The following is a 26,541-nucleotide window of genomic DNA, read 5'->3' on the forward strand; positions in this document are numbered from 1 at the left end:
TTGTCTTCTTCGTTACTAGCCGCTTCCGCAGCTTCAGACACTCCAGCTTCTTGCGTATCACTTAGGCCAGGACCTCGACGTCGCAAAGAGAGATCCCTGTTGCCTTCACGCGCGCTCCGGGCGCTTACATCGCTTCCGCCGACGTTACGCGTCATCTTATTGGGAAGCGGTAGAAACGCGAATAAGAAAAATCCGAATTTATACATTCCGGAAATAGGCGAATCGGGGATTTTATTTTACTTTCAATCATGGACAGACCCATGATTGGAATCCTGTACTAATCCATGTAAATAATCATGGCCTCCAACAGGCGCGAAAAAAAAAACGTCTTTGCGATAGCGTACTGTGCCAAAACGCTAAAAAGACTGCACAATCATTCATGAACAAGTCCTTGCGGATAAAGGATGCGGCTCATGACGAGATAAATTTTATCTTGGGTGCCTAGTCGTGCTTGTAGTCTATGTACGATGGTAGTCGGGACTGGAGAAGGTGGACTTCAAGTGCTGAGCCTGCACCTCCACCGTGTCCAACTGCGTTTCTGCAAGACGAAGCAGGAAGCTGCCAATGACACCAGGTCATTAGTACTGAACGTCTCCTACGTAATAAACGAGAAAAATATCCTGAGGGCACCTGATTCTCTCCGGATTGGTCTCTTCGTGTGCTTGGTCATACTCATGACGCAGGCGGCTACGCACGTAGTTGGTTCGGTCACGCGTCGGCATGTTCCCGGCCGCCTGCATGGAGTATATAGCTTCAGCCATGGTCTCTAGCGTTTTCACTCGTGGCTGCTGCACACATATTATTCACAACGGCCACGCACCCGGTAGATAGCGCGATACAGACGCAGCGCTTCCGCTCGCGTATTCACCATGATTGTAACTAAAAAAACTAATGTACAAATACACCAGTGACATTATTTACGGTAAGTAAACTTTGAAAGTTAGATACCGGTAAACGTTACGAAGATGTTCGCACGAAGCATTCGCCCAGTCTCCTCCCGCTCGCTGTCTCGCGCCATGTCCACCGCCACCGACAAGAAGTACTACATCCTGCGCTACGAGTATGTGGGTGATATTCTGGACCGCCGCGGGCCGTTCCGTGCGGAGCATCTGGAGCGCGCTGTTAGCGCCAAGAAGGACGGCCATGTCGTTATGGGCGGAGCACTTGTCAACCCGCCGGACGCCGGTGTCTTCGTCTTCAATGTGGCGGACAAGCAGACCATCGACGACTTTGTCAAAGCTGATCCCTACGTGCTGAACGACCTCGTCTCGTCCTACTCGATCCGCGAGTGGATGGTTGTCGTCTAAAAGAGCACATACACAAGTGTAGCCATCATCCGTTGCTACCTCAATAACACAAGTCAAAGGGTTCGATGCTGTGGTAGTGCGTGCACCTTTATTATTTGCAGACCTGCTGCTGTGCTGTATACATGTAACGTTTTAACCTGCCTAACTTGTCGCCTACTAGTTCTTGCGCAAGGAGCAAGTGTGTGTGTGTAAGGGGGGGGGGGGAAAGGAGGCAAGCTGCAGCGTTTTCTAGGAGCTGCGCGGGGCCTTGGTGTACGCGGTTCTGAGTTACGTGAAGAAAGGCTCGTTGTTGACAAACCGCCGCATCATGTCCAGAGAAGCCTCTGGTTGGTCTGTGGGCACGAGGTGGCCCGAGTTTAGCACCACCACATAACTCATGTTGCCTGCAGACTTGACCAAACCCGCCACTTTCCCATCCACCATCCAAGGCTGTCGCTTGGCCACACGGTACTTTGCTGTATCTTTCCAAGCCAGTCGATCGATGATGCGTCCAACGCCCAAGTTGTTGCACAACGAGCCATCCATGTTGCCAGCGTAGAACAGGAACTTGTAATTGTCCAATAAGTCGCGGAACACACCGATAGGTACGTCCAACATCTCGTCCTGCAGCAAATGACGCACCAATGCTGGCGCTGACGGAGATGTACCGTATACCCACCCGTCAACTGACGTCCACGGGGCCCCAGGAGGCACATTTAGCGCTCGACGCACAGCATCGTCATTAAAGTAGCTCGACAGCAGCGTACTCAGGTCCGCAAAGGTGTTCCCCGACTGGCGAATGTCATAAATAAATGGGTCCCCTGCGGCCTCATAAATCTTCTGGGTGACGGCGTGGCATACCCGGAAAGCGTCTACATCTCGGCCTTGTCGATGCAGCTCTTCACACACACTGATCTGAGCGTTCGCATCCTCGTACTGCTGAGAATCGATGAGCCCCAACGCGATTGCGAAGTCTGGGACCGAGCGGGTCTGCAAAACGGGCCACATGTCACCGTTGCCAACCGCTATCCCGGTCAAATTGATCACCACTTCATCGTTGTCTGTGGACTCACTGTTCTTCACGTGGATGTAGTGCGAGATTGACGGGACATATTTGCCAGCATAAGATTCCCCGCACACGTACAACGGGTTGCGTTTGTACTCCGGGTGACGCCTGAAAAATATCTGCAGACCGCGATAGAGCTGTTCGGCAACTTCCTCCTGTGTATCCACGTGGCCGATGTCGTCACGCACAGATGAATAGCCTGTACCGACGGGCTGGTCGAAGAACAGCATGTGCCCAATACTAGTCCACGAATGTTCGTGCGGGATCAGCTTGCGCTCTTTTGTGAGACGATAGGGACCCATTTCAGTCAGCAGCCCCGTCATCGACGACGATCCAGGTCCGCCATTGAGCCAGAGCAGCAGCGGTGTCCGGTCGTCGATCTGCATGGGCGCACGTGTCTCGAAGAACCAGTAGAAAAGCTTGCCAGCGTTAGAACTGTTCACTCCGACCAGGCCAGCATACTGTTCACATACCATACATAATAGTCGAGGCAGGGACCGCCAATGAGTCTAGACACGACCAACACAGTTACGCAGATCAATGCGAACGGCCAAAACGGCAGCAGCACCGACAGGAACACGCCACCCATGGTGTCGTCTCCTCTACGCAGAGAAAAATTCTGATTACTGCGACGCACCTGCTTCTCGCGCGGGGCTCCGAATCCGGGTAGGAACAGCACGCTGTCGTCTGACACGCCTTCCCTTCGACTGTTCTCCACCTCAGCGCGCTCAACATGTCGCAGCGTTGTTGTGGCCGTAGTCATCGTCTGTGCTGTTGCAATGTTCACCTCGTGTACCGGTATACCGGATATTGCTGGATCTTGCACTGACGCTGATAACATTGAGCCACCAAGGATGTAGAAGGATACTGCCACAAGTAACCCCACGACAGTCGCTGTGCGGATCATACGCGCCGTCACTCTGGTCGGAATTAATTCTTTGTTATGCAGACGTCTGGACTGCCGTGTGGGTTCTACTGTGCTCTCGCGCACGATAGATCCAGCCACGGATGCCACCGAGCTGGCTGGAGAATTCCACAACGGTGTGCCCTCATTCATAGCTCCGGCAAACTCGCTTCTTATCCTCCACTATTGACCGCAGCTGCTTGCACTCAGAGCACTCGGACCGTGCTCTCTCCGTCCCTCTCTCGAGCTCAGCTCTCTGCTTCCACAGCGGCCGCTCACTACCTTCGAGGTTTCTGCTTGGGATCTTTTTAGCGAGTGATAATGAATCAGATTTGCGCAAATTGAAGCCGGTCTGATAAAACAGTGCTTGTACTGTACTAGATAAAATTGAAATTCAGACTCCACTAAAATTATTTTATTAAAAAAGTAAAACTTTTTGCTGATTTTTTTTTCGCCGATCTGCACCAAAACTACCGGTAGTGCTTTTTAAGCTTAGTTTTTTTCTGAAGCAAAAATTGAAGAACGCAAAGAGGGGCGCGCACGAGGGAGCCACATCGATTGAAGCACATGGCCGGTCGACTAGCGGTTCAGTTATGCCAGGCCCCACGCATTTGAGCAGCAGTACGGCAACGGCGAGGGCACCAGCGATGCGGCCTCGGCAGGAGAAAAACCTCGTACAAGAAAACAGAAATACGAGCTGGAGCTGCTCCGCAGTGAGGATGCGACCCATTATCAGCGTCGGAACGATCAGGAGACACAGCTCATCGTCGGCGTGGGCTGAGTTGAACAAGGCCAAGTCGTGGATTCGCCTCACTGGCCGCAGATGTTGTATAAGGTTGCGGGGCGAGAACAAGGGCCACCGCCACCAGTAGCAGCAGTACAACATGGAGATGCTTTACAGCGTTACGCGGACTCAATACCTTACAAGTTGAATACATAACTACGTCGCATCAAGTGCGTAGACTAAGCGAAATGGTTAGCTGCCCCACGGGCATTGCTCGCGCTGGTCAGGGACTTGCCGCAGAAAAAATCTTTGTTGCTGCTGCAAATTGTTTTTGGTGTTAGTCAATTACATGTGTCATTGGAGAAAAAATATGTTAATGCTTGGACTTGAAAAATTAGAACTTGTTGCTGCAATGAGATACCACTCTTAGAGCGATGTCCAAGTAAAAAACATATTTAATTTTTTTGGCTGTTTATTTTGAGAATGTTGCTCGAAAAAAACCCAGGTGGTGCTTTTGATGGATTTTAAGTAGACAAAAGTTCCACACCAATTTTTTTAGTTAAGCACACTATTTATTTCCCAAAGTGTCGACATCAAGCAGCACGGAAGATGCGTTGGGACGTCGATTCCTGCTCCGAAGCTGACAGCGACGACGCCTCTATATCTTCAGACGATGCAAGCGACATGGAACTAGAGCTGGGGGTGTTTCCTGTTACTGCTTGTGACGGGGTCACACAGCACCTTGCGCTAGAGGAAGGTATCTTCCGAGAGTATACAAACTCTCAGTGAACGGCAGTTCACAGGTCCCCTCTTTATTTAAAGAGAGCGTAGTGACCTAAATAAGGTAGATTGTAAACTGAGTATATTTATAGGTAGGTTAAGTTTGGGTTTAATACAAACTATAAGTTACCTATAGAAATGCAATGTCTTTTGACCAATGGTTGGCTTTGAACGACCTTGGTACCTTGTACCAAATATCTCGGAGTATGACGTGTCATACACCTGCTGTGTGAAGTGTCACACTTCATGTAACCAGGGTACACCTAGGGCTACGTACCCCGTTACATCCTCCCCCACTTAAGTTCGGTTTACCGACCAATCAGAGTGAAGAGGTTTTCGTCACAAACTCTCATTCTCAAAGTCGAAAACCATCGACTTGGCCGCGCGAGCGCGGCGGAGGCTCACTTCACAGTTAGAGCCTCGAGCAGCAACCTGTGCGCTCTTCGTCTAGGTCTCTAATTCGACCGTTACCATGCCTTGTGGCACTGCAAAGAGCGGTGCTAAGACACGCTCCAAGGCTGCTGCCGGTAAGGCGCAAGCCAAGAGCACTAAGTCTCACGGCAAAGGCTCGGCACTCAAGGAGGCTACTCAGGTAACCTCCGAGGCGATCGGTTCCTCGGGTGACGCGGCTGTGGACAAGCGAGCAAGCAAGCGCCGCAGTCCGTCGCCCTCTCCTTCAGACAATCGTCCGAGCCCTCGGTTCGTAGAACGTGAGTTCAACTCGGGCAGTGAGGACGATGCCGAGTTTGAAAGCACTCATGATGCTCCTGCGGGCTCTGAGGGAAGGCACAGCCCAGTGCCCAGTGAGCACAAAGATGACAGCGTGCAGTCGCTCGCTAGTGATCAAGGTGATCACAGTCCCAGGACGTCTGTGCGCTCCGAGAGTCCGGCCGCCAAGGCTAAGGGCGCTCCCAAAGCCGGTGGCGGAGGAAGAGAATCCTCGCAAACGTCTCTCGCTTGCCGAGGGTCTTGCGCGTGCTAAGGCCTCGAAAGCCGAAGGCGCCAAACCCTCAAAGAAGCGTACAGCCTCTAAAACTCCACTCCGGGAGGAGAAGGAGTCTCGACACTTCCATCGGAACATCTTCGACTCCTCGGATTGAGAGGAAGAGAAGGAGGAAGAAGAGGAGGAGGAGGGTGCTATCGTTGAGCCCCGGGAGGTCTCGAATGACCTCGACCAGCAGCAGGAGGATTTCCAAGCTGCCCAGCGTGTGCGTGGGGATTCGGTGGCGGCACCCGTCAGCCAGGGAGCTGCCATCAACTCAAGAGGGTATTGGCCTCCCGAGGAGAGCTCTGGGGCTGACCTCTTCTTAGAGGTTCTCGTCGCTCCTCGTGGCCTTGTGGACGGCCACACTTCTAGGGGCATCTACGAACGTGCCCTTGTTCAGAAAGAACAGTTGTTCGTTGACAACATGGAGGCTGCTCGATGTGTGCTTCTCGCGCCCCACCGCATCCCTCTCAAGGACTTCACGACTTGTCGTAAGAAGCCCGAGACCCGGGGTGGTCTCTATCCTCTTTGAGGATACCCCGGGGTTATGCCCGAGAACTGTCCCTCGTGGAGTTCTTGTGAGGACATGTTCTGGGCATGGGTGAGGACTCTTAAGTACTCACCCACGGAGTTACGGGAACTCCATGAAGATCAGCTGCTGTCCCGTATCCTGGATCAGCGTGATCTTCGTGTGAGGTTTGCCCACTTGATCAGCAAGCGCATGCTGCCAAGGGACATCCTGATCGCGCGCGGCTTCTAGCGCTCACGATGAGCGCGGGTACGGAATGTATTCATCGTCCGTACCCCGTTCGGGCAAGAAGCTCCGGACTACTTATGAAGCTGCCGCCGTTTCTGTTCCCAGATTGCGACAGCCTTCGGGCAGTCAATCAGGAGCCGTTCAATCGGCTCCCACGAGTTCTCGGAGTGGGCATAACTCATCCACTTCACGAGGAGCTGTCGCTTACCGCGACGCCGTTGCTCCTGGAGGATCCGCTCCACGTGGAAGTGGACCTCTCCATTCCGGTCAGGCAGGGGCGGAGGTGCCCTCGTACGAGTACGAGTACTCGGCGCCTCCCGAAAGCCACTCTCGTCCGAGTGCTCCGACTGCGGGTCCGACACAGGGCCCTGAGGTTGACCGCCTCCGTCAACGTGTCCTCGTGCTTGAGATTGCACTTGGCCTTGGGACTGGCGGTGACGCTGCCGCCCAGGCCGGGAATCAGGGCGAGCTCGCTCGCCTTGCGGGCCGCCTGGACCTGTTGGAGCGAGAGGTCGCGAGCCTGCACCTGCGGGTGGATCGTCGGGCCTCTTCGTCCGATCTGGACGAGGCCTTTCGCATGATCCGACGGATCGAGGCTTTGTTGCCACGTCCGGAGCCGCCTGCGGCACACTCCCAGACGTACGCGTATGGTGCGTACCCGGCGTACTCGGCGTATGGCGCCGGGGTCCGTTCGTATGGAGCCCCTCCGGCGTACGGTCTTGACCGCAGCCTTGCCGTCCCGACCGAGGCTTGGGTGCCTGCTCCGACGCCCTCGTCGACGACTGTGACCGGCCCTCGCTTCGAGGAGCTGGGTCAAGGGGGGTCTGCGAGTCAGAAACCCCCTGCGGGTCAAAGTACCGCTTAAGACGTCCGACATAGAACGTCGGGTGCGTCGTCATTGACTTTGGAAGGTCGATGGTGTACGACGCACCATGTCTGGCCAGGACTGCAAAAGGTCCGATGAAGCGGTGCTTCAGTTTGTTGCTGCCGACAGAGCTGACAGTGTCAAGAGGTAGGTTTCTCGTGTCTAGCAACACTAAGTCCCCAACCTCAAATATACTTAAGTTTCCTCTTCCTTGTTTGTCTAAGTACTCCTTTTGTTTATCTTGGGCCGCTGCCATGGCATCGCGGACCCTGCTCGCAATGTTCAGCTTGGTATCCATAAAGGATTCCACCTGTTTCCGCAGCGAAACTGGTCTCACATCCGAGACCTGGGAGGAAAGGGCTTTCCGAGCCTCTCCCCCACTTAGAATAGAGGAGTCAGTGTCTCCTCGAAGAGTGAGAGGCACTCTGTGGTGGCGGAAGCCGTTCAAGTAGAACAGCGTGAGCCCCGTGGACGCGTGCACCGCGTTGTTGAGCGCAAACTCAACAACTGGAAGCTGCGTCGACCACGTACGTGGTGCTGCCGCGCACACACTGCGCAGAGTGTCCTCGAGCACTCGATTGACGCGCTCTGTTTGGCCGTCTGTCTGCGGATGATCCGCAGTGGACATCTGCAGACGAGTTCCCAGTAAAGGAAACAGCGTTTTCCAAAACGCAGCAGTAAACCGCGGGTCTCGGTCCGAGACAATCGTCTCCGGGAGACCGTGATAGCGGAACACGCCATCGACGAACAACCTTGCGGTTTGTTCGCCCGTAACAGTGACGGGAACTGGAGCAAGATATACCATCTTGCTCAGCCGACACACGAACACCAAAATTCCGGTGTTGCCGTGTCCGTCGGCGGGAAGCCCAAAGATGAAGTCAAGACTCATCGACTTCCAACAGTCAGCCGGTATGGGCAGGCTCTGTAGTGGAGCCGAAGAGTGCCCTGCGGGTTTGACCCGCTGACATGTTTCGCATGTCTTAACGTACCGGGCGACCCACTTGTACATGTGGGTCCACCAGAAGGACTGAGAGACCGACAGAAAGGTCTTCTCGCGGCCCAAGTGGCCGCTGGAGGGCGCGTCATGCGTCTCCGCGAGGATGTCGAACTTCAGATCCTCGTCGCTGGGTACGACCACCCGTGAAGGATCAGTGGGCTCCACCCGATAATAGAGGAGGCCATCCTTCAACTCATATCGGTGGAGCCGTGAGCGCTGTCGCGGCGAGAGCCAGTCGGACTTCGCGCTCGTTCCGGCCATAAGGAACTTGACGATAGGCGCGACAGCCTCATCGTCCCGATACGCCATGCGTATCCGATCATATATATCCGTTGTCACCCGCGTGATGTGGGCCAGCTCATAGTCAGGACGCCGAGAGAGGGCGTCCGCAAGCACGTTGAGCTTGCCCGGCTTGTATTCGACGCGGAAGTTGTATTTCGCGAAGAAGGACAGCCACCTCGCCATCCTTTGGGAGAGGTGAGGCGAGTTAGTCGCCGTCCTCAAGGACGCGTGGTCTGTGTAGATCACAAAGGGCTTCAAGCCCAGAAGGTGAACACGGAACTTCACAAGGGCATATTTCATTGCCAGGAGATCCTTGTCATGAACAGGGTAGTTCCGCTCGGCGGCTTTGAGCTGCCTGGACTGGAACGAGATGACTCGTTCCTGTCCAGCCGTGTCGGCCTGCAGCAATGCACATCCTATGGCGTAATCGGAGGCATCGCAGACGACGCTAAACGGCTTCGTCTCGTCCGGCAGGGCCACGACAGGGGCCTCTTGGAGACTGGCCTTGATGCTGTCAAAAGCATCCTGGTGCTCTTGCTCCCAGCGCCAGTCGACGTCCTTCTGAAGGAGGCTCGACAAGGGCTTAGCGAAGCCCGCGTACCCAGCGCTGTACTTGTGAAGGTAGTTGGCCAAGCCCAACCACTTTCGAAGATCCTTCTGGGATCGGGGCGTCGGCCATGCTGCTATGGCCTTGACCTTGTCTGGGTCAGCCCGAACGCCCACGTTGCTTACGAAGCAACCGAGAACTTTGATCTCTGGTGACGCGAAAACGCACTTGTCGATGTTGGCGTAGAGCTTGTTCGCTCGCATCGCGTCCAACACTCGACGGAGGTGTCCTAGATGCACCTCCATGGCCTTTTGCCTCCCTTGGCACGGCTATGGACGAAAATGTCGTCGAAGTACGTCTGTACGAAGGTACGCAAAGGGCGGAACAATTGCGTCACCAGGCGATTGAACGTCGCCGGGGCGTTAGACAAGCCCTGCGGCATGACGAACCACTCCCAAAGCATGCCGCTTGGAGTGCTCACCGCGGTGAGCGGGATGTCACTCTCGCATCAGGATCTGGTAGTATCCGTCTACCAAATCCAGCGCACTGTACAGTACGCTCCCGGCCATGTTGTTCAACAACACATCCTTTCGTGGGATCGGTGTTTGGGCCGGCACCGTTGCGTTGTTCAGCTTGTTATAAGCGTGAACCAGACGCCACTTTCCGTTCGGCTTACGAACGCAGAAAGTCGGCGTCGAGTGCGGGGATTTCGACTCCCGCACCATGCCTGCCTTCGCTTTCGCGGCGAAGAAGGCATCAATGACCTCGCACTGTTCGCGCGGGAGAGGCCATTGCCTCGTGACACAATACTTTGTGCCGGGCAGGAGATCAATCTCGTGCCGTACGCCTCGATCCGGTGGGAGTTGGGTCGGTGGGTGTTTGTTCACCACGTCCGCATACTTCTTTACCAAAGGATACACCGAATCCTTGGGGTTCTTAAGAATCTCAGAACCCAAGCGCGCCTGACGCTGCTTGTTCAGGTCTTCCAGCCCAAAACAGAGAAGGAGTTCAGCTCCTCCCGAGTGGTCTCAGGTCTCATGAGTACCATCTCAGCAATCTCTCCAGCCTTGAGGTTGGTCAGGAAAGACACAGCCATCATTTCTTCGAGGTGCAGTAGCTCTGCAACCTCAGGCAACGGTTCCAAGTGGACACCAGATGCCTTGACGGGTAAACCGGTCTTGCCATCGAAGATGTGATAACACTCCAAGTGGACACCAGATGCCTTGACGGGTAAGCCGGTCTTGCCATCGAAGATGTGATAACACTCTTCCACCGGCCTTGTCGGAGGAGCCCGGGCCCTGGACTCCGAGTCGCTTGAAGCGACGTCGATCGGAACGAAGTTCGGATCCGACTTGAGGCGGCGGCGGCGTCGTTGACGACGGCGACCGTGACGTCGGGCTTTGCTGCCCACGTCTAGGGATGTCTGCGCTACGACATCCGAGGCACTCGTGGCCTCGTGTAGTACTGTGGTACCCACACAGGAAGCGTGTTCGACGCCTTCCGCTTCAGTTAAGGTCTGGGCGACCGCGTGTGGCACTGTGTTACCCACACAGAAAGCGTGTTCAACGCCTTCCGCTTCAGTTAAGGTCTGGCGACCGCGTGTGGCACTGTGTTACCCACACAGGAAGCGTATCCGACGTCTTCCTCTTCAGTTAAGGTCTGGGCGACCGTGAGTGGAGCTCTGTTACCCACTCTGAACACGCTGTTCTCAGTGTTCGTGACAGCTACAGCTGTCCGCGGAACTAAGTTACCCGCCTGTGGACCTAAGTTACCCACTTGGCCAGCGCCTCTTCTGGGCGCTGCCACCATCAAATCATCCTCGGAGTCGTCATATACGTCGACGACTCCCAAGCATCTGCCGAATGCTTTGGTACCCTGGCAGCCCTTGCGGGCGCCCCGGGTCCTGACAGAGGTGGAAACATGACTCACCAATGCTCTGTCGGACTGCGCAGGGCGGCTGGCACCGATTGCCTTGCCTCGCCAGTCGATCCAGGGCTCGTGCTTCTCAAGCCAGGGCATGCCCAGGATCATATCATATGGATCCATATCGAGAACAATGAACTGTTCGAGGCTGTCAAAGTCTTCAAACTTGACGGCCAGATCCACTTGGACGTTGGGGACAGTGACGACCTTCCCGTCGGCCAGTCGCACTGACACCGTCCCGTTGCCCTTGCTTTCTCTCAAAGCATCGGACAACTTGTTGCTGTTGCGAGCAACCGTCTGGCGGCGTGCGAAATTCTTCGACGCCCCAGAATCGATCAAGATTCTAAAGGGATGATCGTATCCCCGTACACATCCGTGTACTACGAGCAACCCGCCGCTGCTCTTCGCCGATTCGAGAGTGCGAAGACTCTCAGGGGCTAAGTCCCCGTGGTACGCGCCACCCACGCACCCATCACGAAGACTTAGTTCTTCCCCAGTAGGGCGCCCCGCCCCTACTGGTTTCCAGCGTTTCCCTGTCCCCAGGATCCTGGCTTCTGCCAGCGACCCTTGAGGACGAGCTTGGGGAAGGACCGTCTGCGGAGTCTTTCCGCAGGACAGTCGCGCTTTAAGTGGTCCATCTTCCCGCAACCGAAGCAGCGGATGTCACGCTGTTCGGCGGACCCGAGATCCATGGGAACTGGTCCGTTGGGGCTTGTTCGGCCGGGAGCCGACAAGGAACTCCCAGGCCACGCTGAGGCCGGCGTACGCGCCTGGCGATGGCTGTACTCTTCTTGAAGAGCCATTTGAATCGCCACTTCAAGCGTGCTTGCCTGCACCCAGAACAGCTGAGTGCGTGCGGGGCCCACTCGAAGGCCGTCCATGAACACAGTCATCTTGATGTGTTCATTGAGTGGGTTTCTTACTAGGGACGCCGTGAGCTCCCGTATTTCTTGCACATACTCGTGCAGTTCGCGCCTTCCTTGTTTACACGCGAGGAAGCGCGAACGCTGGCGGTACTCGTAGTTCGCCGGGAGGAACGCGGCTCGGAGCTGCTCGCACAGCTGAGCCCAGGATGTGAAACATCCAGGGGATGTTGCTTCCCGAGTGTACACCCAACTCTTAGCACGACCGCTAAGGTTGGAGAGTGCAAAAGCAACACGCAGTTGCTCGGTCGAGATCAGAGCCGCGTCCATCGCGAGCTCTACTTCTCGGACCCAGAAGTGAAGGTTTTCGCCTTCCTTCCCTCATACGGCTTAACCTTCAGCCGTATTGGCTTTGGGTGAGGCGGATTTGCTTCCGCCGCCGGAGCCTGCAGGTTCTCCCGCACATGTGCGATGAGGCCTTGCTCGTACGCGTCAAATGCATTGACGCGCTCGAGCTGCTCAGCCGGTGTTGATACAACCAGACTCTGCAGGGCCTCCATCCCGAAGATGCCTGCCATCTTCCGAACCGACTCGAACTGAGAGTCGTTCAAACGGGAAAAGTCGTTCCTATCCATGGCAACGAACTTCGGAGAGGTTCAGGTAGTCTACCCGCGGTGGCGTGGATTGACTACTAGTGCTACCAAGTGTGACGGGGTCACACAGCACCTTGCGCTAGAGGAAGTTATCTTCCGAGAGTTTACAAACTCTCAGTGAACGGCAGTTCACAGGTCCCCTCTTTATTTAAAGAGAGCGAAGTGACCTAAATAAGGTAGATTGTAAAACAGTATATTTATGGGTAGGTTAAGTTTGGGTTTAATACAAACTATAAGTTACCTATAGAAATGCAATGTCTTTTGACCAATGGTTGGCTTTGAACGACCTTGGTACCTTGTACCAAATATCCCGGAGTATGACGTGTCATACACCTGAAGTGTGAAGTGTCACACTTCATGTAACCAGGGTACACTTAGGGCTACGTACCCCATTACACTGCTGGTGCCGTAGAAAGCGAAGATGAAGAGATGCAGATTGATCTAATGGACGAGGGTATTGGCAACGTAAACAGAACATCCACGCTGGCGGACGGAATTTCGGACGAGGAGATCTTGGTGCTCCTTCTCTTCTTCATCGTGACAACGGTTTATTAAGCCAATTGGATGGTAATTCGGCTCGACGGCCTCGCGGAGAAGAAATTGTCATTCGTACCGACTTCTTTCCCCGCCTGAGGGAAAAACAATCTTTGACAGCGTACCGCAGAGCTGTTAGGTGCTCTGCACGATCTTTCGACGCTCTTGAGCGTCTATTGGAGCCACTTTATTATCGCAAATATGGGTTTCCTGGCAAAAACACGCAGTACAACTTTGGGTACGGGCTTGCAGCACTGCTGACTTATTACGGAAACGGATGCGGGCAAGATGGTGATGGGATCGGCGGCGCTGCTACTCAGCTCGGCATGTCAAGAACACCAGCTCTTCGCTATATCCAGAACATTGAAAGTCACCAGATATGCTGGATGACGTCGTATATATTTCTGCACCCACGGCTACCGATGAATGGGATGCAATGGTAGAGGGGTTTGCCAAGAGGGGAGGTGGTTTTCCTGATGTTGCGTGCATTTTTGACGGTACTCTCGTACGTACCCGAAGGCCCAACGAGCATTTGGTAGGCTGATCTCCTCTCTTTTGCTGCAATGATTAATACTGTTAAAAAATTCCCTACCTACAGGGTTTCTACGACAAAATTGGAAACCCTCCTACAATTGTCTAGCTGCCATTGATCATCGCAACAAGTTTCGATATATTAGGGTTTTCAGTGGCAATAACTCCGATCAATCCATGTGGAATCAATCCGAGATCCTTGGTGCTCGTGCCCGTCATTTGTGTCCGCCGGGAATCAACTGACTGGTTGATGCTGGGTTTAAGATTTGGCCATTTTTGATGGTTCCTTATGATGAACGGCGTGGTAGGCGCTTGACACGAAAGCAACGGTGGTGATAAGCGTTTTACAAGGCGAGTAATGTGTAATTCTAACAATTGTTGTGATGCTTGATGTTTTCCAGCTACAACTATCATTTATCATCAACTCGTATATTAGTTGAATGCGTGCTTGGCAAGATCAAAGCTCGCTTTAAAGATTTACATGGGGTTACTGATCGTCGCTCCCACTCAGCCAATGCTCGCATGATTTGTGCGGCCGCTGTGTTGCATAACTTGCTGATTGATATTGGTGACAAGGAGGAATTTGAAGCGGTGCGAAACGATCAATGACGTAAGCATGCGAGAGAGGTGATGAATGCATACAACCATCACTGGGATAGAACGCAAGATGAGATTGAATTAGCGACAAGCAAACGTGATTCGTACGCTAGCTTCTTCTACCACTATGACAGTAGCAATGAGTAAAACAATCGCTCGTCGACCACTTATTGCTGCAAACATCGTGCTTCAGTCTTGAGCGTTCTTTTTGATCTGCTTCATCAACTCCTTAAATTGATCCGCGGTTGTTTTGCTTAGTTCGTCAATACTTTGGCGAATGGCTTCAGTTGTGGCTTGCTGCTGGACGTTCGACGACTCAATTGAGGCGACTAGCTTATCCACGAGTACGGTCACGCCATCTTTCGCTCGACCAGTTTGGCGAGCAGTGAGTATGCGCTCCACAGCACTAAAACCATCACGCAGCGTTTCATTGAGGACATCAACAGGGCGTTTCTGCTCTTGTTTGCCTCGTTGCTTTTGTTGCTTCTGTCGTTGATTTGCTTTTGCGGTGGTTTTGGCTTTCGCTCGGGCTTCACATAATGCGTCAGAACACTCTTCATCAGACTGGCTATCGTGATTACTGCGTGCGTCGCCGTCTTCTTCGCCACTGCTCGCCCACTTGTATTTTTACCGGACTCTGTGATTGCCTCGCCAGTTAGCCCAGGGCTACAAGAAAAAACATCGCGCAACAGTGGCCACAGAGCGCAAAGTTCATTGCCAAGCTCGCGGCGATACTTGCCGTTGACGTTCATAGGATCGCAAACTAGTTTCTTGTAGGATGGAGCACCGTCGTCGCCGTCGTCTGGCGAAAGTTCCGTTGCGTCGGCCAGAAAATCGGTCGGCAGTTCAGGATATTGTCGTTGCCCATTTTCGTCATCACTTGTAGCAGCAGCTTCAGTTTCATTGCCGGTTCCAAGCATGCGAGTGCGTTTTGCCTTGTACGCCTTTTGGATGGCGTTCAGTTTGTTCTTGAACTGGTTGACAGTCACGGTACGGGCTGAATCTTTTCCCCATGCCTGCTCGATCAATGCACGTTGAAGAAATATGTTGACTGTATCCTCCCATATAGCGCGCATCTTCTTAGTGTCAACGGTCTTTTTGGCAAATTTCTTGAGAACGATAGGGTTCTTGAAGCGGGTTTCAAGAGCTAAGGAGGTCAATGTAATCGTCCAGCGCATGCTTTTAGCTTCTCCTGGCTCTAGAACAGTGCGAGTCGTCGCACGTTGGACCTTTTGACGCTTCTTCGTCTGTAGCTTTGTTGTCAATGTGCTGGCTGCCTTTGCTGACTTTGTCTTAGCCTCACTAGCTGCAAACGTTGCAGTCTTCCCGGTCTGAACACTTGACGCAATGGCTACAGCAGACTCCAAGTTGGTGGTGCGTCCAAGCGCGAGTTCATGACAACGCGCCTTCTTTTTCGGTGGTCCAGAAGATACCAGCAGCTCGCTACTTCTTGTGCGTGAATCTGCGTAGTACACTGAAGCAATTGGAGCAGTAGTAGCAAATGGAGAGTTTGAGGGTGAGCCAGCGACGGTGAGTACTTGACCGTCTTCGTCGATGATCGAGGCAAGACGAGGCGGCGTTGCATCGCTAGCTGCAGAAGCTGCTACGGCTGGAGTTGTTTTCCTTGTTGCGGGTCTCATATTGCGAAGTGAAAGGAAACCATGTGAAGTGAAAGGAAACAAACTCATAAAGGGCATCAATTGATATGCTGTTTATGAGGTTCAACCTAAACACAGCTGACTGGTACTTGGACATCCAGACTGTTTCTTTTCACTTCATTATTTTGGCTGGCAAATACTAGGGTGACAAAAAAACAAGTTGGTTTTTACTTGGACATCGCTCTAATGTTGTCGCATAGGTAAATGCTGCTGGTTTATCGGTACGTAATGCTATTCGATAGGGTGTTAGTGTTTTACTAAGTTGAAGCGTCCACAAGCTTGGCCAGCTCCTTGGTGTTCCGTTTGGCGATCGTCATACATTGCTGCATCACACTAGGCGCCACGATCGAGCCACCGGCCTTGTGCACACCACAGAGCTGGCCGTCGGTACTGTACGAGAGACTGAAAACGGCGCTAGACAGGCCCTCCTCGGCGCTGGTCGGGTCGATCAGCACAACATCGTCCACCATCGCGAACGAAGTCGCGTACGCACCGTGCTCCACACGCAGTGGTGTGGCATCACCGTCTGTAAATATTTAGCATGTATGCACGAGTTAGCTGAGTGGGATACATGAAGACTTCGACAGCAAGCGATTCACCTGGCACGATCGAGACCACATTGTCCACTTCATTGACGGATGTAGCCGGCAGCTTCAACGTTTTCAGCGCCGCAATGATCGACGTAAGCGCGGCGTCCAGCACGTTGCCATCATGATCCACACCGTACACGTCCACCATAAGCTTCCATGCTGACTGGCCCTTGACAATGCTTAAGCTCTCCATCTCCACCACACGCGAGCTACCCAAATAAAAAGCAAATGATACCGTTAGTCTACACGTCGGTCAGGGTCAACACTTGCAGAGCGGCGTACCCAGCGATTACTCTTGTGAGTTGGCTACCGATGCTTTGCGCCTCCTCTGATGGCCGGCCGACCGTGAACCGGTTTGAGCACAGCGGTGACAAGTGGACTTGGATGGCTGTAGCAAACGCAACAGTCGTTAGTCAACAGCATCACCACCATATCCTTTTCGTATTGTACCGAGTTCTCCTTGGTCGGGTGTAGCAACCGCCGGCGTGCCTACTGCCAGCTTGATTGCCGTTAGCACCGACGTCTTGCCGAGCTTGACGAGGCTTGAGCTGGCTGCAGTTTGGATCACGTCTGTCTGCAACTGCACGGCGCGTGTGGCTTCGATGGTGCGCGTGTCTGGTCGCACCTTGTTCGCCAAGCATTTGCGCATGTATTCTGCCGGGAAAAGCTTCTTGTACATGTCGGTGTTGAAGGACAACGCCACCTCAGTGCCGGTAGTGGTCGCCATATTCGCCCACTTGCGCCAATGATGGTTGGCAAAAAAAGCTTGCCAAAAATTGGAAAATATGAAGACGACTTTTGCAAAATACCCTCGAAATTAGGTGAAATAGGTGCGCGCTATTTTCCCGCTGTCAACCATTGCGATGCCACCCAAGCAGATTTCCCGCCGCCGATCTCGCTCCGCGGCTCAGCTGGTGGGGGAGATCCACGAACGCCACAAGCGTGGGCGCCTTCAGAAAAATGAGGTTGCGGCAAATCCAAAACCGCAGGCCAGCAACAATGCGTGGACCAACGACCGATACCTGCGCCGGAAAAACCGCGAGTATATGCACGCGGTGATGGCAGCTCAGGCGGCGATTGAAGCGGAGAAGACGCCGGAGAATAAACAGCAACATGATATTGGGGAAATGGAGAAACTGGAGACGTCTCCAAGTGACAAACAGGGGCAGGGAAGTGTGGAAGAAGAGAATGACGATGGCAACGTGCCTAAAGTGGAGGCAACGATTACTCGAGAATCACAGGAGGAGAAGCAGGCATCAGAAGAAATGGATTCTCCCGTCGAGCCGGCCGAGAACACTGCTGTACCTGAGCCTGCTGAGATATCAATCGAGGTGTTTGTGGATGAGGACGATGACGACGATATGGGTGAAAATGAGTCGGCAGTGGTTCAAGAAGCTCAGGAGGAGAAACAGCAGATGGAGTTTTTAGTTGAGCCAGAAGAGAGCAGTGTTCAACCTGATCCTGAGGAGAAATCAGAGCAGGAGGAGACTATAGACGAAGAAGAACACGATGACGCAGTGGGCTCCACTGTTATCGAGGCTGAAGAGAAGCATTTGTTGCCGGAACCAATGTCTCCCGATCGAACATCTGTGCACTCGCCGTGGGAGACAGCTCTACAGACAAAGCACAACGCATCAGGTATTGACCCGACACCGGAGAAGAGCGCTCCGCCAGTGATTATTGCTAGCAAACCTAAGAAGAATGTGGCAAGGGGCATCGCGCAAAGCAGCTCTTCGGCGTCGACCAGGAAACGAATGATCTCGTTCTCTCCAGAGCGTGCGCCGCGTCCGGAGAATAGAGCGCTGGCATTGAAGAAACTGGAGAAGAATCTGAAGACGAACGAGAAATTGCAGCAACGACTTGAAGCGCCTACACCTGTGAAGACGCCAGCTCCGTCCCGGATGTCTTCTCCTGCAGTCGCAACGCAGTCGCGACGGCCGATTAACTTTACGAGTCCGCAAGCGCGTCGGCCCATGACGTTCACGAGTCCTCAAGCTCGACGAGCAATGCCGTTTACTAACACTGCTGTGGCCTTCACCAGTCCGCCTCCTCGAAAGCCGATTCTTCAAAGCCCATATACCGCCGCGTCGTGCTCCCTTCCACTGAGCCAGACGGAGGAATTAGTGTACGATCCGACCCAAGGAGACCAGGAAGTGTCGGCAGAAGTCGTGGATGTGGATACTGAGGCTATCTCTGCATGCAGTGTTGTGGTCGAGGACGATTCCATTGTGGAAGATAAAGACGGCGCTGATCACAGTGCAGACGATAACGGATCAGTCATTCAATCGCAGAATGAGTTGCGTCTCTCTCAGGAATCGGCGAGTGTTGCTCACAGCCACGTCGACAGGCTCGCTCCGTTGTCTCAAGAAAGTTGCAACAGCACTGTATCGCGACCTGAAGCAGATAGCGTTCCTAATGCACCTCAGACGGACGCCACATCAAGTGCGTTTACGAGTACTTCAGTGATTGGAGACGTTGGTCTGTTTAATTGCGACACGGATGTCGAGTACACTGGAGGCGTGTACGGCGAAGGTACGGACGGCAAAGTGACTGCGGCTGTGATCAACGGCCAAAAGGTGGCTCTCAAGCGTGCGAAGCCACACGAAGGATTTCCCGAGCACGAAGCGAAGCATCGCGCCGCCCTCGAGTTGCATTACTTACGCCGCGTGCGTCATATGAAGGGGTTCCTGCAATGTCTTGGCCTGTGCGATGCTATTGAACACACGTGCATTGCACTGGAGGTGATGGATTGCAAGCTAAGCGACTATTTAAGACGATATGGGGTGAACTCGGGTGGATCGAAACACCGGCGCTACACTCTGTCTTTTGGCGACACGAAGGCAATGTTGAAGCAGATCTGCTTGCCTATGATCACGCTTCACGAAGATATTAACGTCGCTCACGGCGACCTGGCTTGTCGGAACATTCTGATGCGTACGCCACCAGAGGGCTACGAGCAAAGCTGGGAGCCTGACATCAAACTTTCTGACTTCGGTCGCATCAAGCTCCCGGCAGATGAGCCAAAGATCCTGGACAGCTCGTTCAGTTTCCACAAGAACTGCGACGTCGGTGCCTTCGGACGAGAGATCCTGTACCGCCTACTTGTCGGAGAGATTGTACCGAAAGAGTACGTGGAGACGCGCAGCTTGCACAAGCTGTTGCAGGACGTGACTGTGACTCAAGTGCCCGATGCTGCGAAGGCTCGGCTAGGTCCGTACTACAATCTCTTCATGCGCTGTACGGCATGGGGCGTGCGTCCTACATTCCGTGAGATCTACGAGCATCTAGACGAGCTGGATTACTTCGAGACCACCGAGAATGGACTCTTTCCACTTAAACCAACGGGCAACACGGACGCGACCTTCATGTCCCCCGTGGCCGAAGGATCTCGTCACAAGACGCCGGTGTCCAGTGCCTCGAGAGCGCACAAGCGTGATACCCCGTCCAACCGTCCTTCCGGGCCGAAGTCGCGGTTGTTCGCTTCGAAGAGTTTCACTGAAGCGAGCGTTCCTGGTCCGAACAAACCTGTGAATTGGCTCAAGACTCGCTCCGTAGGCGTTCAGCGAACAGCCGCCCAGCAAGCACTGACGCCGACCGCACACCCCATGCTTATCAAGAAGAAGAGGAAGACGCCGCCATCCGCAGGAGCAGGTGCAGGCGCGTCGCGGCGTTCGCTCCAGATTCTGAACCAGATTCAGCATAGAACTATCGAAAAAGGCCGCAAATCTACCTGAGCCAGGGAATAATAATAATAGTACCGGAAGTAAACAATACTCGAGTCCACTCGCGGCACAGCAGTATTAATAATGCAAGTGCGTGCCGATCTTGTAAAGCCGCACCCAAAGGCCGCTCAGCAGCAAACGACCCTTCGAGGCAACAAAAAGATCGTAAGACCATGGGAGCACAGCAACACAAGCGTAATCAGCGACAAGCAAGCCGCACATAGTAATGTCGTTGCCGGAGCTCGCACACGACGAGGTGGAGCATTGCGTGCTGTTCTCGAATGCAGCCTCGTACGCCATCCAGGCGCTGCTAGGCCTCATTGCTATCGCCACACTCTGGTACAAGCGCCACGTCGAGCGTCCTCGGCGGCCACTACAGATTTGGATGCTGGATGTCGGCAAGCAGATGATCGGCGCTTCCACGGGCCACTTCATGAATCTCTTCGTGTCGATTCAGATGCCGCCTGTGACGGATGAGTGCGCTTGGTACTTCCTCAATTTTCTCAGCGACTGTACACTTGGCATGATCGTGAGCCTCGCGTTCCTGCGGCTACAGCAAGAGCTTGCCTTCTCTATGAACTGGGTCAATATCCAGGAGAGCGGTGAATATGGAAATCCGCCGTCGTACCGTGTGTGGGCGATGCAGCTGATCGCGTGGCTGGTGATCATCGTCATCTCCAAGGCCATCGTCGTGTCCGTCATGATCGCAGCTGCAACGCCCCTCGGTTTCTTAGGCGAATTGCTCTTCCACTCGCTGCGAGGATATCCGTTCGCAGAATTGGTGCTCGTGATGATTGTGTGCCCGAGTTTTCTGAATGTTGTGCAGTTCTGGATCCAAGACAGCTTCCTCAAGCGCGATGTCAGCGTGTTGCCGACTGCGTACGCGCGGTTTCGGCACTCGTTCGAAGAGTCCTTGCAGACCAACCTGCTATCCCATTCGCATGAATAGCTTCGCGAAGCAGTTCAGAAGAACTCCAAAAGTAGACGACTGATATGGTAGCTGAAGTTAACCCTCTTTGCAGAACCAGGTGTTCTAGACCACTGTGTAGATGTCATGCAAGTCAACATGCACACTTCAAACCTCTGAATTATTGTAACAAGCGAAGCAGAGCTCCGCAAGCGGGCTCTTTACGCAAGTTCAGCCGAGCAGGAGTGAGGGTACTCTCCTCAGCATTCGATCAAATCCCTTTTTCAGGGCAAAAATAAATTTTCATTCGAGCCGTGTTTTGGCGTATGATTACTAAACTCGCCGTGTCTTGTAAAAGCCGAATTAAACCTTGTTGTCCAAGTACCGGTACCGGAATTTACGTATTTCTAACAACTATATTTCATGCAACGACTCAGAAGACGACGATTTCATCATATTTTCACCCCTTCTTCCAACCAACTTCCATATATGTAGTTGCAAAAACGTTTACAGTAGTATTAAGTGAAATAAAAGACATTCAAACCGCAAAAAAAAAGTTTATTGAGCTGGTTTAGCTACTCCAAAACGACCATTACTCCCCCGTGGTCCAAACGGAACAATTCCTGCACGAATAAAACCCCTCTGAATGGTCTTAGCAGGAACTTCATCCCAAGCTTGGACAACGATGCGGGTGATGAGATCGCGGCGGGCGGCTGGGTCTGGAGAGAAGCCGTTGTCGATGTGATGGGTACGTAGAGCTCACGGCATCGCTTCTTAAACACTCGCATGACAGAAGCGTCCATAGGTTGCGCCACGCCCGTAATTCCAGGCGGGATAAACTCGACCTCAGTACTGCATTCACATTCTATCTTCAGTCTTACAGAGTCCATCTTGTGTGTTTATAGGCTGTCTAAAAGTAGAAATCGAGCACCAGATACGGTGGGCTTCAGGATCTAGATTTATAAAAGAAGAACATTCAAATTAGAACTTCAGCAACAGTAAAAATGAAACTGTAACTCACCTCCTCAATCCAATAGAGCATGCGTGGTTCGTCACAATAAGCTTTTTTTCATAACGGTCAGAATAGCTTGGTAGCGATGCAACGGATTTCGCTGCACTTCCTCCTCGACAGTAGCACCGACAACTCCAGCGAAGATAATATTCGGTGGGAGCTTGTCCCTGGTGATGGACGCACAAAGAAAAACAGAAGCTCTAAAAGCATTTTCCGTCATCCCTAAACATAATAAAATATTAGGGAAGGTAAAAGGAAAACTTTTTTTACCGTGGACGACGTCGACGTGTTTGGCACCCACGAAGTCGATCATCGTGTTGGGGTTCATGTCGATGTAGACTGCCGTTTGATCCATGTTGAAGACAGAGGCGAACTTAGCCGAGCCAACAATGTGGGACACCACACTAGACTCTTATAAACTGTATTGAACAGTTTTAAAAAACTCTTCAGCAATTTTCTAGAAACATTTATAAATAATTAATCAGTAGAATGATAAACAAAATTTGAGAGCTCTTACAATGCTAACACAAGTTACCTCCATTTCAATCCGTTTTTTAATGCCCCGGTAAGTGATGCGGCATGATTACCGCCATCTCAGAGCGACCAGAGAAAAACTCGGGTTCAAATCGGGCTGCCATGCTAAGAAGACATTTGGTCGTCACACCTGTAAAAATAAACGTAGAAAAAAGAGTTTTTTAATGTTTCATCAATTCCACCAGCAATAAAGCTCATTTTTTATTTTACAGCGAGATTTGTTTGAGCGCATTTCAATTACCCAATTAAGCAATATGTGGTACATAAGTAAGAAAAAGAACTATGTTAGCGATAAAGCGTAATAGTTAATTCCTCAAAGCTGTACCTTCTTTCCATTGCCAAGAGCCGAGGCTTTGGGCCCCGCTTGTCTTCGGTGGCAAAGGTTTTGTTGGGCTTCTTCTTTGCAGCCACTTCGACACGCTTGGCGTCTTGAATCCAGCGCCACAACGTAACGTCGTACTCGTCGGCGAGGGTCTGGCTGATTTCTTGAGTTTTTGCCGCTTGCACCGCTTTGTACCTCTTGCGATTCTTGTTGAGTAATGTCCCGCCCATTTAGAAAATGAACATTTAAGCAATCCAGCTCGCCAGTGGTGCTGCCCGCCACCAGTACTTCTGGCGGGAAAATTAGTGCAGGGCTATAAATATTTACGATTTTTAGTTCTTACGATTATACTTCAAAAGCGTTTTAACGATGCTGCAAGAAATACGTTAATTCCGGTAAACAGTGTATCCGTACCCTAGGGACGTTAATGCAAAATGCTTCTTATTGAACTCGCTAACTTCGGCTCATGACCGAGCGCGACGTTTTTCGCGAGCTTTCAGTCTACGACTTTCACGTAGGCTTGCGTTGTGGTCGCGCTTGGAACATTCGTAATGGATACAATAAATCAAAACAGTTGTTCTTGATGTACTCTACCCGATTTCGAGTCCTTACCTTATTTAAGCGTCCATGTACAGCTCCAATGACCGGATTTTTTGTTGAGCCAAGCTCAAGCAGCCCCACATCCACTGCTAGCTCGTATCAGCCGGGCGACACCGCTCATTTGGAATCCTGCTCACAGCACAAGACTGGGAGGCAAGAGCATCTGCACCTTCCCCAAACAATTAGGCTTTTACAAAAAACGGTGAGTTCAGTAACCAAACACCAAAAAATGGCTCCGATAAAAACGGCCCCGAAAACGAATTATTTAAAATTGCGGCCCGAAAAAGGATTTTAAATATCGGAGTTAGAACCTGATTTACGTCAATACGATGGAAAATGTACGTCAAACAAACAAATAAATAGTTCTCGTTTTTACTGGAATTCGGCTTTGCTTTCCTATTTAAGTAAATCTATACTTTCGGACCAAACTTTACTTAACCCCTCAGTTACCAGAAGATCCGTGTTGGAACCGCCTATTTTACGTCGTAAGCTACGACTTTATTTTAGTATATTTATTTGTATGGATGTGTCTTTTCCACACTGGATTCCCGCTATAAACTGTCAGAGGATATTCTGAGCTACGTCGTATGAGTTACGACATTATGAGCACGTCGTATCACGAAAAGCAATAACTTACGACGTTCAAGTATTGTTTTTGTCGAAGCAGATGCCTATTTACACATCCGTAGAGATCCTCGTACAACAGAGAAAGAGCTACATTTACATAAACTAAGTGCTGTCCAAACGCATTCAAACGATTGCCGATTGCTGAGCTGGCTGATCCTCTTCATTGTCGGCCTCGCCGTCTTGTTGACAGAGCAGCTCACGCCGAGTTGGTTTTCGAGTACCAGCCTTGGCTGATCGTCGCAAGACGACTCGCTTGCCGAGCGATGCTGGGATGGAAGCCCCACTGTCAAAGTCTTCGTGCCAAATCTGATAGCATGTTTTGCGCACGCCTCCGTAGCTATGGCGCGACTTGGGGCAGAGGAAGCACTTTGCGTCTGCGTGTGAGCAATCCTCACAATAATAGGTCGTTTGAAAGGATTTTTTTCGATCGCCTCGTAGAAGAGCGCATACTTTGCAAGAGCGTTGCCGGCGCTTTTGGGTGCCTGAAACGGTGACCCAGTCGTCGAACTGGATGTGTTTGTGACCGTCTAGTCGGCGGCGCTTGCGAGAGCGAGCCATAGGAGAAGGTGTAGGAGCAGTAGCTTCAATGAAGTCGTCGTGCTTGAGCTGCATCAATTGCTTATGAAGTAGAAGATACCATTCTCCACGATCTTTTGGTACCAGCCTCTTGATCCGGCATGTTTCCTTGTGTGTGAGATACGCATTGACGAGTGCCATGTCCATGAAACCCATGAACAGTGACTTGTAATACTTCCTGAAACGGAAAGCCGTTTGGATTGAATAGGACTGCAGGCGAAGTTGATCATGTACATCAACTCCGCCCATCCAGCGTTGGTAATCAGTAACTAACTTTGGGCATTTGACGCAAGACGGCCCGACCATCTTGACGTTACGACGAATAGAGTCCTCTGCCATGACCGGACCCGTGGCCAGGTAGTGGACCGGCTTTCGGTCCCACCAGTGGCAAGCTATCATGGTCGGTATAGCAGTGGAGCGAGAGAACGCAAAAGTACCACGCTCAATCGCTCGAGGACGTGTTTTACGTTTCTCAATAACTTGCTTGTCGAACCCCAGTCTGTTGATCATGATCGTTCCCACCACGTAGATACCCATCGATAGAAGCTGAATAGCCAGTGGGATAGACGAGTAAAATCGATCGATCACTACCAATCGAAACCCTTGTGATCGATCTCCCAGAACGGCTTTCATGTTTCGAATAACTGCAGCAGCCCCCGTCTTGTCGTCGACTGCTTGCTGATCACCATCCTCGGTCTCACGCTTTCCGACGTACACCTCGAATCTATAGTAGTAAGTTACGACGTAATAAAATATCGTATTACAATTCAAGCCGTAAGTTACGACATAATTTTTAAACGAAACAAACTTACCGGTGGCAGTATGCACTCACAGAATCGCAAGCCATAAACAACTTGGTTCCGTATCGATGGGGCTTGTCGGGCATAAACATCCGCGTGGTGTTGCGCTTGGACGTGGCTGGTAGTACGCCTTCGTCAAACGAGAACTTACTACCGAGTGACCAGCCAGATCGAAACCGAGTTTGCAACGTGTCGACAACAGGCCGTAACTTCCACAATTTGTCTCGAATCCGTGGGGCTTCGTTGTTCACGACATGGAAGTCTCGAAGAATTGACGTGCAGCGGTTTCGAGCCATGACCATCTCTCGATCTGACTGCTCCAACGTATCCTCCGCTTCCGACTGGGGGTCACTGTCCGTGCCAAACATCGCCGATAAGGTGTTGGCCGACAGCGCGATGGATGTGTCTATCTGTGACGCCGTCACTGTAACGTCCACCGGCACGACCTCATCACTGCCCACCTCCCTCTCACTGTCGCCACTCTCTTCAGCAATAAGCCCAGTCTCGATTGCATAAGCCACCACAGCATCCTCCCCTAGACAAGTGATATAAATTAGACAAATGAAGCACATAACCATATACGAGCTTCGCACCAGTGAGCGACTTCCCGTCCGGCGACGTGTACGTCCACTCCTTCGCAAGTCCACCGGAAGGTCTCTTCGACGTCCATCCCACTGCACGTAGCTGCCGCCAGAGATGCTTGAAGTCGATGGCACGCACGTCCATCGTGCTGGCAACTGCTGATTGCTTCGTCCGCGTACTTGATCGAACTCTCGCCATAGTGGCAAGTTCTTGAATGAGACACCAGTGGCTCGAGTCGGCGCTCTCGGCCACTCATCATTCTGTTCGGTGCAGCACATCTACCCTTCCCCCACCCTTCTTTTACATTTGCCGAATCG

General features: G+C 52.3%; 6 protein-coding genes across 6 annotated transcripts; 3 read left to right on the top strand and 3 right to left on the bottom strand.

Annotated features, from left to right (window-relative positions):
- Positions 1-403: 403 nt before the first annotated feature.
- Positions 404-867, bottom strand: PITG_07826 (uncharacterized protein; the record flags this gene model as incomplete). The annotated part of the gene is made up of 2 exons (XM_002904001.1): positions 404-558; positions 631-867. 2 exons carry the CDS (start codon positions 759-761, stop codon positions 459-461), a joined length of 231 nt encoding a protein of 76 aa, XP_002904047.1.
- An 85-nt stretch (positions 868-952) lies between these two features.
- On the top strand, positions 953-1,378 carry PITG_07827 (uncharacterized protein; the record flags this gene model as incomplete). Its single annotated transcript, XM_002904002.1, has 1 exon — positions 953-1,378. One exon carries the CDS (start codon positions 1,017-1,019, stop codon positions 1,305-1,307), a length of 291 nt encoding a protein of 96 aa, XP_002904048.1.
- Positions 1,379-1,574: 196 nt separating this feature from the next.
- PITG_07828 (serine carboxypeptidase-like family S10, putative) lies at positions 1,575-3,409 on the bottom strand (the record flags this gene model as incomplete). Its single annotated transcript, XM_002904003.1, has 2 exons — positions 1,575-2,813; positions 2,990-3,409. 2 exons carry the CDS (start codon positions 3,407-3,409, stop codon positions 1,575-1,577), a joined length of 1,659 nt encoding a protein of 552 aa, XP_002904049.1.
- A 12,738-nt stretch (positions 3,410-16,147) lies between these two features.
- On the bottom strand, positions 16,148-17,294 carry PITG_07829 (exosome complex exonuclease RRP43, putative; the record flags this gene model as incomplete). The annotated part of the gene is made up of 4 exons (XM_002904004.1): positions 16,148-16,478; positions 16,552-16,751; positions 16,825-16,930; positions 16,993-17,294. The coding sequence occupies 4 exons, from the start codon at positions 17,267-17,269 to the stop codon at positions 16,210-16,212; spliced, it is 852 nt and encodes a 283-aa protein (XP_002904050.1).
- An 816-nt stretch (positions 17,295-18,110) lies between these two features.
- On the top strand, positions 18,111-20,276 carry PITG_07830 (protein kinase; the record flags this gene model as incomplete). The annotated part of the gene is made up of 1 exon (XM_002904005.1): positions 18,111-20,276. The coding sequence occupies one exon, from the start codon at positions 18,111-18,113 to the stop codon at positions 20,274-20,276; it is 2,166 nt and encodes a 721-aa protein (XP_002904051.1).
- Positions 20,277-20,447: 171 nt separating this feature from the next.
- Positions 20,448-21,213, top strand: PITG_07831 (uncharacterized protein; the record flags this gene model as incomplete). The annotated part of the gene is made up of 1 exon (XM_002904006.1): positions 20,448-21,213. One exon carries the CDS (start codon positions 20,491-20,493, stop codon positions 21,211-21,213), a length of 723 nt encoding a protein of 240 aa, XP_002904052.1.
- Between the last annotated feature and the right edge of the window lie 5,328 nt (positions 21,214-26,541).

The sequence above is a fragment of the Phytophthora infestans genome, genomic scaffold (assembly GCF_000142945.1).
Source record: "Phytophthora infestans T30-4 supercont1.12 genomic scaffold, whole genome shotgun sequence".
In the NCBI taxonomy this organism is placed as follows: Eukaryota; Oomycota; class Peronosporomycetes; order Peronosporales; family Peronosporaceae; genus Phytophthora; species Phytophthora infestans.